This window comes from Cryptomeria japonica, chromosome 10, assembly GCF_030272615.1.
Source record: "Cryptomeria japonica chromosome 10, Sugi_1.0, whole genome shotgun sequence".
NCBI classification, from domain to species: Eukaryota; Viridiplantae; Streptophyta; class Pinopsida; order Cupressales; family Cupressaceae; genus Cryptomeria; species Cryptomeria japonica.
Genome location: NC_081414.1, coordinates 336,012,269 through 336,033,741, shown reverse-complemented (window position 1 = coordinate 336,033,741; position 21,473 = coordinate 336,012,269). Strand labels below are relative to the sequence as shown.

Sequence of the window (21,473 nt, the reverse complement as noted above, 5' to 3'; positions counted from 1 at the left end):
TATACATTTTTAAAAATATAGGTATGAGTTTAAAAAATAGTTACAATTTTTATTGTTTATTTTCATTATTTTAGTAAGGTAAATTTTTTATTTTACTTTTTATAAAATTTGTATACTAGATAAAATAACTTTCTTTGTTTTGATTTTATTTTTAAAATTGGATATCTATGAAAATATTTTACACTTTTTTTTTTAAATTTTGGTATGCAATATATTTATATTTAAGTGATGAGGATAAAAACATCAGACCGTCTATAGTAAAATCAAAAGCAGGCCAAGACTCGAAATTTGAGTTCTTTCATCATCGTTAAATTACAAAATCAATGGAGAGGCGATAGAACGAGTTAATAGGAAAGTTTCAACTGCGCGGAAGTTGTTTTCCACAACCGTTTCTGATGCGTTCCGTCCGGTTCTGATGAATTAGGCAAAGACCAATAACCATAAGCCAATACAAAAATGCTTCTACACTAAATTAATGTTGTCTTGCTCATCACGCTTTCGGATTAAACAATACTTCGAATAAAAGCATCAATGGCCGGCGCAATCTCCGTTTGCTTGGCCCCCAAGTCTTTTATGCCGACAACACCATCTACATATTCAATCTCTTCTATTCTCTCTCGGCACACTCCTAATGCTGAAGCACGCCAATTTCTTGAATGTCGATATCAGTCTTCCTCGTTTAATCCTAATGCTCAGGCCCTCCAATCTCTTAAATATCGCTATGAGCGTTCCTCGTTTAATCCAGTCCCAATGCCCAAGCCCTCCAATCTGTTGAATATCGCAATCAGTCTTCTTTGTTTAATTCACAATCAATTGCCGATGGCGTCTCTGTTGGGCCCTCCAGAGCTCTGCGATTTCTCTGCTACGGAAACTGGAACAGAAGAGAAAAGGGACAACGATTTTATGAACATGTTGAGGCGCGGCATGGCGATGGGAAGGACGGAGAATTTTTCTCCAACCTATTTGTCTTCAGGGGATGCCTGCCTCGACTTTTTCTTCCACGTTGTGCCGGACACTCCGTCTGAGAGGGTAACACAGTTGCTGGAAGCCGCCTGGAAGCAAAATCCTCTAACCGCTCTGAAGCTCGTCTGTCAATTGAGAGGGGTCAGAGGAACGGGCAAATCCGACCGGGAGGGATTCTATGCCGCCGCCTGTTGGATGCATTCTAACCACCCGAAAACCCTCCTCGCCAATCTCTCCGTCTTTGCTGAATTCGGGTACCTGAAAGATCTTCCCGAGATACTTTTCCGTATACTGCAAGGGCTCCAACAGACTGATCGAAGAAGGGCCCAGAGAGCGAAGGACAAGAGCGACTATTTTGCCCGGAAGGGCGCTGCCGCAAGAGAGGCCAAAAAGCGCGGGACTCTCAAGCCCAGAGAAGAGAGAATTGCAGCAGATTTGTTGGAAGGAAAGCAGAAAAGCCAAGCAGCAAGGGTTTCTAGGAGGCAAAAGTTGATGGAAGATGCGTCGAGAGCCCTGAAACGCTACTCCAATGATGCACAGTAAAGAGCACTGCATGATGCAACAGCCCAGCATTTCGCCAATTTACTTGCACAGGACTTGGATGCGCTTCAGTCCGGCAACGTGAGGACCATAACCCTAGCCGCAAAATGGTGCCCTTCTCTCGACTCCTCGTACGATCTTTCCACTCTTCTCTGCGAAAACATCGCGCGAAGAGATTTCCCGCGTGAAGAGTACCCCGATGTGGCAGATGAGCGGCATTATGCCTATAGGGTCCGCGACAGGCTGAGGAAACAAGTGCTGGTTCCGCTGCGAAAAGCCATGCAGTTGCCCGAGGTGTTTATGAGCGCGAATTTGTGGAGTGAATTGCAATGAAGAATTACAAGAAGCTCTTTGTCAAGCACGACCCGGACAGATTTGCCCTGTTTCTTGCAGACGTGAAAAGCGGAAAAAAGAAAATAGCGGCCGGTGCGCTGCTTCCCCATGAGATCGTTGAACAAGCGGTTCAGTCGGAAGGCAACGATGAGGTAGCAGAGCTTCAGTGGCTGCGGATGGTGGAAGACATGACCAGGGAAGGGAAGCTGTCTGACAGCTTGGCGGTGTGTGACGTGTCAGGCAGCATGGAAGGACTTCCCATGCAAGTCTGCATTGCTCTCGGATTGCTCGTTTCGGAAATGAGCGCCGAACCCTGGAAAGGCCACGTAATCACCTTCAGCAAGAATCCGGAGCTGCACTTGGTACAGGGCGACACTCTGGCGGAGAAATATAGATTTACTGAGAATATGGAGTATAATATGAATACTGATTTTCAGAAAGTTTTTGATGTGATTCTCAGCATGGCCTGCGAATGCAAGTTGCAGCCAGACAAAATGATTAAACAGTTGTTTGTGTTCAGTGACATGGAATTCGATGAAGCGTCCAGAAATCCGTGGGAAACAGATTACATGGCGATAAAGAGGAAATATAAAGAGGCAGGCTATGGGGCGCCTCCGAGGATCGTTTTTTGGAACCTCCGTAATTCGCAGAGCACGCCGGTGATTAAAGACGAAGAGGGCGTTGCACTGGTGAGCGGATATTCCAAGAACCTGCTCAAATTGTTCTTGAATAACGGGGAGATTAATCCAATGCTAGTGCTCAAGCAGGCAATTGAAGGGAAATTGTTCCAAAAATTGGTTGTCCTCGATTGAAACAGGTTTCAATCCTCGTTTATTTCAACGATTCAATTTTGAGTATGTATGTGATTGTAATTTGTAAATATCGAAATAATATACTTTTTATAACTATTTAGGTAAAAGTTTCACGTGGGCTTCAATTTAGTTGAATGGGTGTTCATGTATGAAAATAGGAAACAATGTTGAGCTTAGAGCTTATGCAATTAGAAGTTTGAAATTTTAACTGACTTTCAAAAGGAGATACAGGGACCTATTCTAACAAGTGAATTCTGAATTAGTTTCTCTAAGGCTCTGTTTGGAGCACGGCCAATAGCTTCCCAGAACCTCAATGTTGTTTCCAGGTTCTCTTTCCTAACAAGAAAACAGACAATGCCTAGAAATATTTCAATTTCATGAGACTCAAGACCTTGCGTACTTACGCAGAGGCGCCTGTGGATGTTCTGGTCAATACTGTTTTCTAAATGCCTTATAGATTCATCCCAATAACTGGTTTCAGTCTTGTCATATAAGGATGCTACAGCTACTTCAAGCAAAAGAGGAATTCCCTGGCAAGATTTTGCAATCTTTATAGACCGGTCTTCATAGTCATCATCAGGATCTATTCTGAGAAATGCATGCCAGCTCAATAACTCAATACTCTGCTCAAATCCTCTGGATGTTAGGATAAGTCTAGTCCCAGGTGCAAGCGAATCCACATTAAGGGCTTCTAGTTGCCCGGAATGGTCAACATCATCCAAGATAACAAGTGCTCTAATGGATCTTAAATGAGCTTTCATCAGTGCCTTACCATGGTCAACACTTTCCACAAGAATATCATGTCTTGAAAGGTCTTTCAAAATCCGTTTCTCCAATTTGCGTAACTCCTTTGCCTTAACAGGACCAACAAAGCTACGAGCCGGAAATTTGGGGCCAATGCTATTGAAAATAGCTTTGGCGAGGGTGGTCTTCCCAATTCCACCCGTACCATAGATAGCTACCACCATTTTTAGTCTCTCTGATTTTAGCTCGAGCTTCTCTCTCAGATCTTGCATGCGTTGCTCCAGCCCAACAACATGACTTCTAAATTCTCTATAATTTTCTTAGTGCCTATAGTATGAAACTCTTGGATAAGGATTTCATCCCCTAAATTTCCCTTGGCTGGATGAATTTTTCCTTAAGATCTTATTCTCATGGAAATAAGTTTTATTTTAGCACATACGCAAAACTAGATGTCCATGGGTCTCTTAACCCATCGGTGTACTACACATATAGTCAAGCAATAGAACTAATGTGGGGAAATGTTACCATAGAGCATGAATTTGACATATGCATGAATAAACCCAAGATCTATGGAGTTTTTCTACCCATACATCCTTCCAAGTGATAAAATAAAATTGTGACCTTTTCTTATTTCAAGACAGAACATGTGCTATAATGGAATTATCCTAGGGTGACTATAGACTAATAAGTGTTCACATTATAACACTTGAGGAATGTATGTCTAGATATCAAACACTTAGTCAAGTACTCACAGAGCACACCAGAAAGCAAAATTCCAAATCCCCTAGCTGCTGTGAGCAATAGGAAAACAGGGGGCAAGCAATACTCAGCTGGAATGCCAAGATCCATTGGCCGCTCCATCCCGTACCCACAAACGCAAAGCCAACACCGTGGAAGTGAGAACAGACATTCCGGAGTGTCACCTGAAACAGGGGATCTCCAAACCAACACAAATCCTCGTTCTAAGGGCAGTACACTGTGACATAAACTGAGGCCAGCCAAAGCAAACTCGCTAAGCCAGGAGAAAAGCCCCTTACCGCTTCATCTTCATCTACATCAGAATCCCCCCATCTTCTGGAATTCCATCGCCATCTGAAGCCCTAGTCTTCCTTTCGCTCCCTCCACTCTCTGTCCCCATCTATGGCAGCAAATGGTTTACAAGTAATTAATTGATCGAATAATTACCTTATCTACACTATCGGCCTTTTTCTTTTGGAAATAGCATAAGGTTAGCCTTGAAAAATAGTAGAATTTATAGTAATCTTGAAGTAGATTTAATGTTATAAATCAATAAATAATTGTCTAGTATATTGGTTAATGTTTTTTTTTGTTTTAGATTATTTTATATACTGATTAACTGCTATAAGAAAATTTGATATCTTGAAATAATTTGATGGATATGTAGGCTTTCGTTAATATGGACAAGCTAAACTGAGTAAAACGGGGTTGCCTTGTTTCCCATGATTTAACTACATACTAGTGAGTGTATGCGTTGCTTAGTAGATAAATAAATAAATAAATGATAACGAACTTAATAAATAAACTATTAAATTAATTTTGAACTAAGATTAAACTAAAGTAATTAGGTTGAACTTCATTAAACTAATTAAACTATTAAATTAATTTTGAATTTAAATTAACTAAAGTTAATTTAAATTATCTTTAATAGATTAACCGAAATTAATCTAATGGAAGTTTTATAAATTAACTAAACTTAATTAATTTATCTTTAATAGATTAAACGAAAATAAATAAAAACTACTTAAGTGAATAAATTTAATTAAACCTAATTAAACTTAATTAAATTATTTTAATGTAATTAACTCATTTTTTTAGTTAAATTAAAATTACTTAATAATGAATAATAATACTTAATTAATTACACTAAAATCAAATAAATAAATATTAATTAATTAGATTAATCTTAATTAATAATCAAGAACAATACTTAATAAATTAACTTAAAATTAAATAATTAAATGTAATAAAATTCATTAGATGAAACTAAATAAATATAATTATACTTTATTAAATTATACTAAATAGAGCAAAGTAAATTATACTCTATTAAATAATTTAAATTATACTTTATTAAATAATTTTTTGTATTAGAAATAAGGAGATAAAAAATACAAGAGATCACAGAGTATCAGAGTTCAGAGGCCAAGCCTCACACCATCAAAAATGAAGTATATACAACGAATCAACAGGAGAAAATCATAAACCAAGACACCTAGTAAAGCACTTCATCTCAGGTGTCCACCCAAGCCACCCATCCCATGGAGCCATCCGTCCATACCATGCTTTTCTGATCTTGGATTTGTTTCAGTGTGTAAACCATCTCACTATTAGCATTGTGAGGTCTTCTTTTAATCTCCTTGCTAATTCTGCTGAAGGTTTGATTGAAAGCATGTATATTATCCAGGTGTAGCCTCCAGAAATATCCATTTTTAACCTCATTTGTAAAAAAGGTAGCATGACCATCCTTGAGCAGCCTTTTGAATTTAGCCTTGTTGATTTTCATGGTCATCTGAATCTGCGAAATTTTTTTAAAGTATGTGAGACTTCGAAAAGACTCAGTAAGCATTCTAGGGATATTTTGAAATCTTTCTTCATTTCTACACTTCCAAATTTGCCATAAAATGTTAGATGAGGTAATATCCCAAAACATATTAACATCTTTTCTAGCTTTAGATATAAAACCAGTAATAACTTCAAAAAAATTGAAATTAGAAGGGATAGAAATACCAAACATTAACCAAATCTCTTTGGAAAAACTACACTCAAAGAAGATATGCTTCCCCGTTTCCGGGGTTCTGCAAATGCCGCAATAGTTAATATCAGAGAAAGAGTTCCTAATAGGCAGCTTATTGAGAATAAGTAACCATTTAAAATATTTAATTTTAGGATCAATAGAAATTTTCCAAAGATAATTAAAAACTTTCTTCCAAGAAGAAATATCCAAATCAATATTCCAAATATTGTTAATATGATTGATGATGTCAACATTATAATTTAAAACAGAATAAATATTCTTGGCTTTAAGTTTGGAGATGGTGATACCATCAGGCCATTTTATCTTCAAATAACTATTAGAGTCCACATGACATAGGGTAGGAAAGTCTTTACTAGCTTTAACAATCATACTATAAGTCTTTTTATGAGAATTAGGAAGCTTAAATTTATTCTTTAATTCATCCCAAGGGATAAGTCTGTCCATTTCAAAGATATCAATGAATTGCTTGATTCCAAGGTTAGCCCAATACTTAGCCGAGCACCCTTGGGTAAGAGCAAGGGGTTTATTACCAAGCTTAAGGTTCCACCAAATGGATCTTTCACCATGGAGGGTTTTATTATCATAGAAGTCTTTGTTAGTGATGAATTTCCTAACATGGTTCCAGGCTTTCCAGATGGATTTAAAAACCGTCGAGCCTTGAACTATAATAGGAAATTCACCACAAATGAGATCAATGAGAGGAAGATTTTTCCAGAATTTAGCATTTTTAGGACATCCCCTCTCAATATTATTACGAATCAAAACTTTCCAAGGATCATCTCCCTCTAAGGCATGAAAGATCCATTTGGAGGCCAAAGCAAGACCGCAAAGTCTTAGATCTTTCAACCCTAGGCCCCCAAGGAGCTTATCAACATGACACCATTTCCAATTGACAGAGTGCAGCTTTTTATTTCCCTTCCCATCAGACCAGAGATAATTTCTAATAGCTTTCTGGATTTCCAAAACTTGGTAGTCATTAAACATCCAAGTAGAGGCATAATATATGTTGTAAGAAGACATAATTTTTTGGCAAACTTGGATTCTTCCAGCAAGAGATAGAGACCTATTGTGCCACTTGTTCAGCTTATTATGGATCTTATCCTTGACCCAACCCCACATCTCTTTTAAAGAGGGATTAACAGAAAAGGGGATACCCAAATATCTGACAACTTTAGAGGGGCCACCCCATTGGAAATCAAATTTACTAAACCATACAGGAGGTTGATCATCCCAACCAAGACAAATAGATTTGGCATGGGATAATCTAGCTCCAAAAATTTTACAGAAGAAATTAAGTTTATTGATCATGGCAACAAAATTCTCTTCAGAGGCTTCATGAAACAGAGAAGTATCATCAGCAAACTGACAGTTTATAATTTCCTTATTATTAGGAAGGATGATGCCTTTAACAGCAGGGGATAAAGTGTTGTCCCTAAGAATATAAAAAAGAGCTTCAGAAGCAATAACAAAAAGAGCGGGAGCAAGAGGGCACCCTTGTCTAATCGATCTTCCCAAAGGGAAGATGGTAGACAGGGATCTGTTAACATCAATTTGAGCATGAGCATCCTTGAGAAGCATTTTCACAATACCACAAAAGAAGGATGGGAAACCAAAAGCCTCGAGCATCATATTAATAAAATTCCATTCAATTTTGTCATAAGCCTTCTCAAAATCCAGTAAAAACATAGAAACATTTTGATTAGTATGCTTAGCCCAATTAAGAGCTTCCCAACTAGTAATAAGATTCTCTAATATATATCTACCCTTCACAAATCCAGTTTGGGTAGGGCAAACAAATTTGGGGAGAATGGCTTCAAGCCTAGTTGACATAATCTTAGCCAAAATTTTATAAGAAACATTTAAAAGAGTTATAGGCCTCCAATTCTTAATAAGGGATTTATCACCCTCCTTAGGGATGAGTTTAATGATACCAGAATTAATATCCCTACCCAGGGTTCCAGTATCGATGGCTTCATTATAAATATTAATTAAGACTTTGCTAATCCATTTACTATTAGCCTTGTAGAATTCCGCAGGTAGCCCATCAGGCCCAGGAGCTCTATCATTATTAAGGGAATTGATAGATTTCTCAATTTCCTCAAGAGACAAGGGTTGCTCAAGAATAGAAGCATCCTCAGCCGAGATCCTTTTAGGAATAAGATTCATACATTGATCTCTAAGGGCCCTAGCCTCCTGAGAATCCTCCGAAGTAAAAAGATTTTTATAAAATTCAGCAAATTCACTCTTGATAATATCAATATCAGTAATCAATTGATTGTCAATAAGCAGTTTATCAATAGATTCCTTAGCTTGCTTATGTTTAATAAGATTAAAGAAAAATTTACTACCTCTATCTCCATAATGTAACCAATGGGCTCTTGAACGAATTCTTGCCCCTAGAGCTTTTTGATGTTGATGTTTTCTGAGAGCATTCTTAGCATGGGCAAGCTGGTGACAGAGATAAGGATCATCCGGGTTATTTTGGATATCAATTTCAGCATTATAAAGATTATCATTAAGCCAGGATTCCTTAAATCTATAATCTTTGGCCTTCTTTTGACCAATAGTTCTTAAAAAGTTCTGCCAGGCAGAGACATCTAGACTCCACCTACGGATATAGGATAAAGAGGGAAAATGAGACTCATTGATGAGTCTAATAATGGAAATGGCAGCAAGAATGTCATTATCCTCCAGAAGGCTAGTGTTGAGAATGAATTTACGGTTAGAATGATTGCTATAAATAGGTGAGCAGCCGAGATTAAGAGATATAGAAATAAGGTGGTGATCTGAAAGAGTGGTAGGGGAGACAAGCACCAAGTTATTATTCTTATCCGGAATCACAGAAAAGAAATTGCTATTAAGATAGAATCTATCAAGTCTAGAGTAGATTCTATACTGACCCTTCTGAAAATTACACCAAGTAAACCAGAGGCCAGGGTTATTATTCTTGCTTCCCCTTAAAGGATCAAAAAGGGATTTAGTCCTTTTAAAGTTATTCCAGGTAAGTCTTTCCTGTCTTTCCAAGAGAAAGGGAGACCTCCTAGTTTATCTTCTTGATTCTCAATCATATTGAAATCACCTCCAAACATCTAGGGAATGTCAGGAAGCAAGCTAAGCCAAGACCAAAACATACTCCTTTCCATATAATCATTGGCAGCATAAACAGAACATATACCAAAATCCATATCATTATGATTAAAGATCAACCAAATAGCTCTATTACAAGGTGAAAAACCGAAACTTTTAATTTTAGGTCCCCATTTGGGGCTGAGTAAAATCGCCACTCCCCCTCTACCCTAAGGGTGATTAGTGGAGAATTTGATAACATCTCTCCAGATAAAATTAAGATTGGATTCGAGATTGAATCCAGTAGACTTAATTTCTTGTAGCATAATCATATCAATATTAATTCGAGAGCTGAGAAAATTCTTAATAACAAACTTTCTATCAGGACATTCCAGTCCTCTAATATTCCAAGAGACGCAATTCATTGAGATAGAATTAGAGAATTAGACGCCTCAACACCCACGATGTCCTCCATAGGAGAAACATCCTCAGAGTCAGCTTGATTCTACTTCTTACTATTCTTGTTTTTGTTCTTGGATCCCGGAGGTCTTCCTTTCCTTCTAGTAGTGAGGATATCCTCATTATCAGACAGAGAAGGGGAAGAAGCCTCCAACACCGAAGACTGATTATTAACAATAGCAGGGTTTGCAGGAATGACTTCAACTATGAAATCATTCGAGATCTCTTGAAAATCTTTCACAGGGGGATTCTGTTTTGAAGAAATGAGTTTGGTGGGAGCCTTAGAAGCAGATAGAGGGGGGATGGAGGGTTTAGTATTGTCTTTAGTAGTCATATTAGCTGCAGAAGGAGGGGATACAAAAGGCATATTTGGAGTCGAGTCTTTTTTACTCGACCGATTTTTCCTTTTTTTTGTAACAATTTGAAAACCATCTGTATCCACTATGCTAGTAAATGATACATTTTGAGAGAACGGTGCTTGAAGCGGAGAGGGGGGAGATTGTGAGGGGGCAAGTGGGGAAGGCATAGGATTAGTTTTAGCAGAGGAAGGGGGAACTGACTGGGTAGAAATGGGGAGGTTAAAAGGATTAGTATTCTTTTGGGTTTTATTTCTGATAATCGGGCAATCTTTCCTAAGATGCCCCTCTTTTCTACATAAAAAACACGCGTTCAAACCTCCTAGGGTTTCAACAGGGCAGGAGACCTGCTCATTAACTATAGAAATGTTAATTTCTTTGGGTAAATCCTGCCCAGGCTTCAAAGCAATAAGAACTCTCGCATCTAAATGAGGGACTAAACGAGCAGAGTCATCCATTCGTAAGAATTTTCCTAGGGGTTCAACCAACTGAGGAATAAAACGCCACAAAAAAGGGGGAATTTGTTTAATGAGAACCCATCTTGGAGCTGAGAGAGCAACCACCTCATCAAGGTTAGCCTCCGCATTCCAAGCCAGAGCCCTGAATGTGGTGTTTCCAACTGTCCAATATTCTTTTTTTAGCACAGCGTGTTGAGATTCATTATTGATAAAAAACACAACAAACAATCCTTTCTGTATCTGCCTACAAAAAGAAATTTGATAGCCAAGCTTTAAGTTCCAATAATTATAAAACCAGTCATCTAAGAATTTCCTAGCAGGCACTTTATCAATTTCGACCACAGAGAAGAAGATGGCGGTATTTCTTAATCTTTCTTTTTCCTTAATAATCTCATTTAACATTTCAGGGTTAGGAGTAACATGAAATGCAGAAGGATTACCGATTGTTGTGTTTTCATCTTGTGTACGTTTGGTGAAGCGAGCACCAGAAGTGATTGCAGGAGATGAATTTGCAATCACCTCCAGAAAGGATCTCGGCTTGTTGCCAGGGTTTGAACTAGGTCTAGGCACATTATTAGCAGAGTTATCAATTGATTTCGAAGCAGACACATTACTGCTACGGGGAACTGAAACATCTGAAAAATTAGAAGGCATATTAAATTTAGGGTTTGGGATTAAGGGTGGATCACACCTGATTCCTTGTCCATTCGCCGAATCATCAAAGTTACCATTTCTTCTGGTGACACCAGCAGTATCTCCTGTTTGAGTATTGCAACGCACATCCTGAGAGATCGCCATAGCAGCAATAGGTGCCACCTTGTCACTGTTTGCGGGGGTGGAAAAAACGACAGCCAGATTTTGTACTTCGTCTGTGCGAGCCACCAGATTAGCCATTTTGGATTGCCCTGTGTCCCTAAAATTGGAGCCGTCCTTCATTGCCCTAGAAAGAGAACCTCTATTAAATAATTTGAATTATACTTTATTAAATAGTTTAAATTATACTTTATTAAATAGTTTAAATTATACTTTATTAAATAGTTTAAATTATATTTTATTAAATGATTTAAATTATACTTTATGAAATAATTTAAATTATACTTTATTAAATGAAATAAATTAAAATGAATTATTCTAAATCAATGAAACTTAATTAAAAAAATCAAATAAAACTTAATTAAAAATATTCAAAGTTTAATTGTAGAAATTCAATTTAACTTAATTAAAAAAATTCAAATAAATCAATAAAATCAATATTAATTAATTAGATTAATCTTAATTAATATTCAAGAACAATACTTAATTAATTAACTTTAAATTATATAATTAAATGTAATAAAATTCAATAGATGAAACTAAATAAATATAATTATACTTTATTAAATTATACTAATGTAATAAAATTCATTAGATGAAACTAAATAAATATAATTATACTTTATTAAATTATACTAAATAGGTCAAAGTAAATTATATTTTATTAAATAATTTAAATTATACATTAAAATCAAATAAATCAATAAAATCAATATTAATTAATTAGATTAATCTTAATTAATAATCAAGAACAATACTTAATTAATTAAATTAAAATGTAATAAAATTCATAAGATGAAACTAAATAAATATAACTTTATTAAATTATACTAAAAAGGTCAAAGCAAATTATACTTTATTAAATAATTTAAATTATACTTTATTAAATAATTTAAATTATACTTTATTAAATGAATTAAATTATACTTTATTAAATGAATTAAATTATAGTTTATTAAATAATTTAAATTATACTTTATTAAATAGTTTAAATTATACTTTATTAAATAGTTTAAATTACACTTTATTAAATACTTTAAATTAGACTTTATTAAAGAGTTTAAATTATACTTTATTAAATAATTTAAATTATACTTTATTAAATAATTTAAATTATACTTTATTAAATAATTTATATTATACTTTATTAAATAGTTTAAATTATACTTTATTAAATAGTTTAAATTATGCTTTATTAAATTATTTAAATTATACTTTATTAAATAATTTAAATTAAAATGAATTATTTGAAATCAATGAAACTTAATTAAAAAAATCAAATAAAAATCAATTAAAAAAATTCAATTAAACTTAATTAAAAAAATTCAATTAAACTTAATTAAAAAAATTCAATTAAACTTAATTAAAAAAATTCAATTAAACTTAATTAAAAAAATTCAATTAAACTTAATTAAAAAAATTCAATTAAACTTAATTAAAAAAATTCAATTAAACTTTATTAAATAAATGAAATTAAATTTAAGTTATTATAATTAAAATATTTAATCACATAAAATTTTAATTAATTACATTAAAATCAAATAAATCAATAAAATAAATATTAATTAATTAGATTAATCTTAATTAATAATCAAGAACAAAACTTAATTAATTAACTTAAAATTATATAATTAAATGTAATAAAATTCATTAGATGAAACTAAATAAATAAATTTATACTTTATTAAATTATACTAAATAGGTCAAAGTAAATTATACTTAATTAAATAATTTAAATTATATAAATAATTAAGCCAAGGGGCTTCTACAATGGCAGCAAATTTATGCGTTAACATTTGGGGGTTTTCAATAATTTTGATGGTCATTTGGTTTTCAATTATTTAAGGCGTAAAATAATAATTAATTAATATAGAATGTAAATTAATTGATATATTAATAGATTTGGTTTTCAAAATAGTCACGAGATAGTTTCACTCCATTCGATAATTAAAAGTTGGAAAAATGGTAATGCACCATTCTTCGAATTGGAAGCAAAAGTAATTTCCAGATAGAGAAGCGATCAATTGTGCAGTTTCAATGTGAGATAGAGGTATTTGATATTGTTTTATAGATTTCATACTATTTTCATATTGTAGGTTTGTTGAAACGATTTAATATATATATTTATATTTTGTTTCCAGGTTTGCTGAAATTGCAGTTTGAAGGTTTTTCAACTTAGAATTTCAAAAGATCTCATTGTACAGGCAAGAAGGATACTAGATCTTTACATCTACTTGATACTGGATCTTTAAATCTACTTGTAGAATCCTCTCCAATTTAGTTTTTTGGTTTATGTGATTGAGAATATATTGTATATGAACACAATATATATGTGGGCAATATAGATTTCTTTGGAAGATTATGTTGTTTTTACACAGGATAACAAGCTATAATCTTTGGAAAAGAAAAAAATCATCAATCATTTCAAACTCTGTGTGGAGATTTCATTGAGAGGAAGGAAATTCTCTATTTTAGGTATATTTAAGTTGACATTAGAAGGTTGGTTTATGGTATAAAGATTTCATTAGAAGGTTTTAGTTATAATGAGTAGTTTTAAAGAAGTTTAATCTACTTAAGAATGATAAAAAGAAAATGTAAGAAATTAAAAAATGAAAAATGGATATCTTATTTTCAATGCATCATTTTAATAATGATTGGGGTTGCAGAGGGATTCTTTAGCATTTATTCATTTGTGAATTATTATTCTCATGATTGCAAGTGACTAGTATATGAATTATAGATTTGTGCATTTGCCTATTGTAATCATCACTTTCAAAATATTTAAGGTTTTTATATAATGTTTGGTTTTGTTGTATTTAATTTAGGGTTTTGCATTTTATATTTTTGTATATGTTGCAGTAGTGAGTATTGAGATTTTAATATTTCATTAGAAAACGTAGAATAAAAATGTTTAAAAATGTTTATTATATGTCTAAATTAATTTCTTTTCTTTTTCAATGTTAGAATAAAAGCTTACTCTAATTGAAAGTTATATAAAGGTTAAACTCTTATTGTCATGGTTAGGGTTAGAATAAAGGTTATGAGTAAGATAATTTTAATGATAAGAAACTTTTAACTATTTTAAAATGTCTATATTTTAATTATAATAAATTTTGAAGCTATTTTAAAATGTATTTATTTCATTAGAACAAAGTTTCATGGTAATTGTTTCATAAAAAAATTCAAATAAGGAAAAACAATATTCATAAGAAAAGTACATAATATTAAAGACTTTTGTAATATTTTATAAAAAATGACAATAAGTGTTATGAATGCATTATCCTACAATAGTTACCTATTTATAGCCTTAAGTTAACACTAAACTCTAACTAACTATAACCTTAAATCTTAAAGTTAACTCTAATCATATAGTTTTAAAATTTTTCAAATTATATCATAAAAGTTTAAACCCTTAATTGATTTTTTGGATTGATTACCATTAGGGTTTGATAAAAATTCAAAAGTATGCTCTAATCATTTAAATTATATAAGTTTTAGTTTTAAATTTATTCTAAAACTAATTGTTGATTCATTTAACAACATTTAAAAATAAATTTATTTTAATTTAAAATTTGAATTGATTTTCATGCAAAAACAAAAAGGGTAGAATAAAATTTTTGTTAATATATTTAGATTAATTTCTTTTCTTTTTTCAATTTCACAACTAAAAGCATACTCTAACAATTTAATATCAATTAAATTTTACTAATGCCTATAGAGTATAAGTTTAACTTTTATTTTAAAATATATAATAATTTACATATTACATAAATAAGTATAAGAAAAAAATAGAAATATCAAATTACTATTGATGATATTCATTTATTCTCAATCTAATATATTTATTAATAAAGTATATTTTGATACAACCTTTGTTAATTTTATTATTATTCAAATAATTTAAAATTTTTTTATTGATGTTTCAAATTATTTTATAAAGGTTAAACCCTTAATTAAGTATTTGATTTTATTAACATTAGGGTTTGATAAGAATTCAACTAAGATTTTGCCTTAATTAACTATTAGGGTTAGGGCTAGAATAAAGGTTATGTGTAAGACAATTTTAAATATAAGAAACTTTAAATTATTTTAAAATGTCTATATTTTAAATTTATAGTAAAAATATCATTTCAATTAAAAGTGAGTTTAAGCTATTTTAAAATTTCTTTATGTTATTAGAACAAAGTTTCAACGTAATTATTTCATAAAAATATTAAAATAAGGAAACAAAATATTCATAAGAAAAGTACATAATAATAAAGATTCTTTTAATATTTTATAAAAAATTATTATAAGTGTTATGAATACATTATCCTACAATAGTTACCTATTATCTTACCTTCAAACTAAACTCTAATTAACTATAACCTTAACCCCTAAACCTAATCTCTCTAATTGAATGTCAACCCTAACCTAATCTTAAAGCTAATTCTAACAATATAATTTTTAAATTTTTAAAATTATATCATAAAGGTTAAACCCTTAATTAATATTTTGGTTGGATTACCATTAGGATTTGATAAACATTAAAAGCATACTCTAATCATTGAAAGTTATCTAAGTTTTAGTTTTAAATTTATTCTAAAACTAATTTTTGATTCATTTAACAACATTAAAAAAATACAAACCCTAACTATAATGAAAACCTTAACATAATAAAACCCTCACATTGACAATATCTCTAATATAGACTTGATTGAACTCTAAACCATAACTTGACCCTAAACTTAAATATAACCCTAACTTCACCCTTACTACAATCCAAACCCTAACCCTTAACACTAACACTTAACCTATGATACAAACCCTAACCCTTGAGATAATCCTAAACATAAGCCTAATCCTAAGCCTAACCATAATCTTAACCCTATCCCTAACCTTAATCCTAACCATTAGCCTAACCCTAACAATGATGTAAACCCTAACTACAATCCTAACCCTAACCCTTGAAACCGTAACTCTAACCCTCTAATATAAACCTTAAACCCTTAACCCCAATGCTAATGTTGTGATATAAACCCTAACCCTAAACATAAAAATAACCATAATCGTAAATCCTAATCATAACCCTAATCATAATCCCATGATATAAAGCCTAACCCTAGAAATAATCATAACAATAACACTAAATAGTAATCTTAACAACAATTATATACTTAACCCTAACCTTAACCCTAAATCCAAAACCTAACCATTAACCTAACCCTAACGATGATGTAAAGTTGTATTGCAATCCTAATCCTAACCATTAACCTAACCCTAAAAGTGATGCAAACCATAAATATAAATCCAAACTATAACCATAACAATAAATATAAACCCTAAACCTAGACATAATCCTAAATGTAACCCTAAATCCTAAGCCTAACCATAATCTTAACCCTTTCCCTAACCTTAATCCTAACCATGATATAAATCTAAACCCTAACCGTTAGCCTCACCTTAGCAATGATGTAAACCCTAACTATAATCCTAACCCTAACCCTTAACCCGAACTCTAACCTTCTAATATAAACCCTAACCCTAACATTGTGATATAAACTATACCCCTAAGCATAAAATTAACCATAATCGTAAATCCTAATCCTAACCCTGATCTTAATCCCATGATATAAACCCTAACCCTAGAAACAATCATAACAGTAAAATTAAATCCTGACCCTAACAATAATCGTAACAATAATCGCAACTGTAACCTTAAACCCTAAATCCAAAACCTAACCATTAACCTAACCCTAACAATGATGTAAACCCTTACTACAACCCTAACCCTAACAATTAACCTAACCCTAAAAGTGATGCAAACCATAACCATTAGCCAAACCCTAACCCTAGCCATGTTGTAAATCCAAACTGTACCCATTAACTTAACCCTAACAATGATATAAACCATAAACATAATCCTAATCCTAACCCTAACCCTATGATATAAACCCTAACATTGCACATAATCCTAAACATAACCCTAAATCCTAAGCATAACCATAATCTTAACCCTATCCCTAACCTTAACCCTATCCCTAACCTTAACCCTAACCATTAGTCTAACCCTAACAATGATGTAAACCCTAACTACAATCCTAACCCTAACCCTTAAACTATAACTCTAAGCCTCTAATATAAACCTTAAACCCTTAACCCCAATGCTAATGTTGTGATGTAAACCCTAACCCTAAACACAAAACTAACCATAATCATAAATCCTAATCCTAACCCTAATCATAATCCCATGATATAAAGCCTAACCATAGAAATAATCATAACAATAACACTAAATACTAATCTTAACAATAATTATATACCTAACCCTAACCTTAACCCTAAGTCCAAAACCTAACCATTAACCTAACCCTAATGATGATGTAAACCCGTACTGCAATCCTAATCCTAACCATTAACCTAACCCTAAAAGTGATGCAAACCATAAATATAAATCCAAACTATAACCATAATAATAAATATAAACCATAAACCTAGACATAATCCTAAATGTAACCCTAAATCCTAAGCCTAACCATAATCTTAACCCTTTCCCTAACCTTAATCCTAACCATGATATAAATCTAAACCCTAACCATTAGCCTAACCTTAGCAATGATGTAAACACTAACTATAATCCTAACCGTAACCCTTAACCCTAACTCTAACCTTCTAATATAAACCCTAACCCTAACATTGTGATATAAACTATAACCCTAAACATAAAATTAAATATAATCATAAATCCTAATCCTAACCCTAATCCTAAGCCCAGGATATAAACCCTAACCCTAGAAATAATCATAACAGTAACCTTAAATCTTGACCCTAACAATAATCGTAACACTAACCGTAACTGTAACCTTAAACCCTAAATCCAAAACTTAACCATTAACCTAACCCTAACCATTAACCTAACCCTAAAAGTGATGCAAACCATAACCATTAGCCAAACCCTAACCCTAGCCATGTTGTAAATCCAAAATATACCCACTAACTTAACCCTAACAATGATATAAACCATAAACATAATCCTAATGCTAACCCTAACCCTATGATATAAACCCTAACCTTTCACATCATCCTAAACATAACCCTAAATCCTAAGCATAACCATAATCTTAACCCTATCCCTAACCTTAACCCTAACCATGATATAAATCCAAACCCTAACCATTAGCCAAACCCCAACAATGATGTAAACCCTAACTACAATCCTAACCCCAACCCTTAAAACTATAACTCTAAGCCTCTAATATAAACCTTAAACCCTTGACCCCACTCCTAATGTTGTGATATAAACCCTAACCCTAAACACAAAACTAACCATAATTGTAAATCCTAATCCTGACCCTAATTATAATCCCATGATATAAATCCAAACTATAACCATAACAATAAATATAAACCCTAAACCTAGACATAATCCTAAATGTAACCCTAAATCCTAAGCCTAACCATAATCTTAACCCTTTCCCTAACCTTAATCCTAACCATGATATAAATCTAAACCCTAACCATTAACCTAACCTTAGCAATGATATAAACCCTAACTATAATCCTAACCCTAACCCTTAACCCTAACTCTAACCTTCTAATATAAACCCTAACCCTAACATTATGATATAAACTATACACCTAAACATAAAATTAACCATAATCGTAAATCCTAATCCTAACCTTGATCCTAAGCCCATGATATAAACCCTAACCCTAGAAATAATCATAACAGTAACATTAAATCCTGACCCTGACAATAATCGTAACACTAACCGTAACTGTAACCTTAAACCCTAAATCCAAAACCTAACCATTAACCTAACCCTAACAATGAAGTAAACCCTTACTACAACCCTAACCCTAACCATTAACCTAACCCTAAAAGTGATGCAAACCATAACCATTAGCCAAACCCTAACCCTAGCCATGTTGTAAATCCAAAATGTACCCATTAACTTAACCCTAACAATGATATAAACCATAAACATAATCCTAATCCTAACCCTAACCCTATGATATAAACCCTAACATTGCACATAATCCTAAACATGATCCTAAATCCTAAGCATAACCATAATCTTAACCCTATCCCTAACCTTAACCCTAACCATGATATAAATCCAAACCCTAACCATTAGCCTAACCACAACAATGATGTAAACCCTAACTACCATCCTAACCCTAACCCTTAAAACTATAACTCTAAGCCTCTAATATAAACCTTAAAACCTGAACCCCACTCCTAATGTTGTGATATAAACCCTAACCCTAAACATAAAACTAACCATAATCGTAAATCTTAATCCTAACCCTAATTATAATCCCATGATATAAAGCCTAACCCTAGAAATAATCATAACAATAACACTAAATACTAATCTTAACAACAATTGTAAACCTAACCCTAACCTTAACCCTAAATCCAAAACCTAACCATTAACCTAACCCTAACAATGATGTAAACCTGTACTGCAATCCTAATCCTAACCATTAACCTAACCCTAAAAGTGATGCAAACCATAAATATAAATCCAAACCATAACCATAACAATAAATATAAACCTAACCCTAGACACAATCCTAAATGTAACCCTAAATCCTAAGCCTAACAATAATCTTAACCCTTTCCCTAACCTTAATCCTAACCATGATATAAATCTAAACCCTAACCATTAGCCTAACCTTAACAATGTTGTAAACCCTAACTATAATCCTAACCCTAACCCTTAACCCTAACTCTAACCCTCTAATATAAACCTTAACCCTGACATTGTGATATAAACCATACCCCTAAACATAAAATTAACCATAATCATAAATCCTAATCCTAACCCTGATCCTAAGCCCATGATATAAACCCTAACCCTAGAAATTATCATAATAGTAACATTAAATCCTAGCCCTAACAATAATTGTAACCCTAATCCTAACTCTAACCTTAAACCCTAAATCCAAAACCTAATCATTAACCTAACCCTAATAATGATATAAACCCTTACTACAATCCTAACCCTAAAAGTGATGCAAACTATGACCATTAGCCAGACCCTAACCCTAACCATGTTGTAAATCCAAACTGTACCCATTAACTTAACCCTAACAATGATATAAACCATAAACATAATCCTAATCCTAACCGTAACCCTATGATATAAAAGCTAACCTTGGACATAATCCTAAACATAACCCTAAATCATAAGCATAACCTCAATCTTAACCCTAACCCTACCCTTAACCCTAACCATGATGTAAATGCAAACCCTAACCATTAACCCAACCCTAAAAGTGATGCAAAACACAACTATAACCCTAACCCTAACCCTAACCCCTAACCCTAAGTCTAACCCTATTATATAAACCCTAGCCCTACACATAATCCTAAGCATAACCATAAATCATATGCCTAAACATAATCTTGACCCTGACCCTAACCCTAACCATTAACGTAAACCTAAGAATGATGTAATATCTATCTATAATCCTAACCCTAACCCTTAACCCTATGATATAAACCCTAACCATAGACATAACCCTAGCCATACTTTTAAATATTAATCCTTTGAACCACAATCATAAACTTAACTATAACCCTAACCTTGATGCTAATCCTAACCCTAATGTTGTGATATAAACCCTAACCCTAAATGTAAAACTAACCATAATCATAAATCCTAATCATAACCCTAATATTAATCCTATGATATAAACCCTAAACCTAGAAATAATCATAACAATAATACTAAATCCTAAGCCTAACCATTAACCTAACTCTAACAATGATATAAACCCTTACTACAACCATAACCCTAACCATTAACCTAACCCTAAAAGTCATACAAACCATAACTATAACCCTATGATATACATCCTAACCCTACACATAATCCTAACCATAACCATAAATCCTAAGCCTAAACACAGTCTTAACCCTAACCCTAACCCTGACTCTAACCATTAACCTAACCCTAACAATGATGTAAAATCTATCTATAATCCTAACCCTAACCCTATTCCTATGATATAAATCCTAACCCTACACATAACCCTAACCATAATTATAAATGTTAAGCCTAACCACAATCTTAAACTTAACCATAACCCTAACCATTGTGCTAACCCTCACCCTAACACGATGATGTATAAACTGTAACCCTAAACATAAAACTAACCATAA

The 21,473-nt window shown here is 32.8% G+C and overlaps 1 protein-coding gene and 1 pseudogene across 1 annotated transcript; one reads left to right on the top strand and one right to left on the bottom strand.

Annotated features, from left to right (window-relative positions):
• Positions 1 to 496: 496 nt before the first annotated feature.
• On the top strand, positions 497 to 2,768 carry LOC131028252 (uncharacterized; annotated as a pseudogene).
• A 95-nt stretch (positions 2,769 to 2,863) lies between these two features.
• On the bottom strand, positions 2,864 to 3,616 carry LOC131858967 (TMV resistance protein N-like). The gene has a single exon (XM_059212466.1). The coding sequence runs from the start codon at positions 3,614 to 3,616 to the stop codon at positions 2,864 to 2,866; it is 753 nt and encodes a 250-aa protein (XP_059068449.1).
• Positions 3,617 to 21,473: the final 17,857 nt, after the last annotated feature.

Coding starts and splice junctions, on each gene's coding strand:
- LOC131858967 (XM_059212466.1), bottom strand. CDS start 3,616: ATGGTGGTAGCTATCTATGGTACGGGTGGAATTGGGAAGACCACCCTC.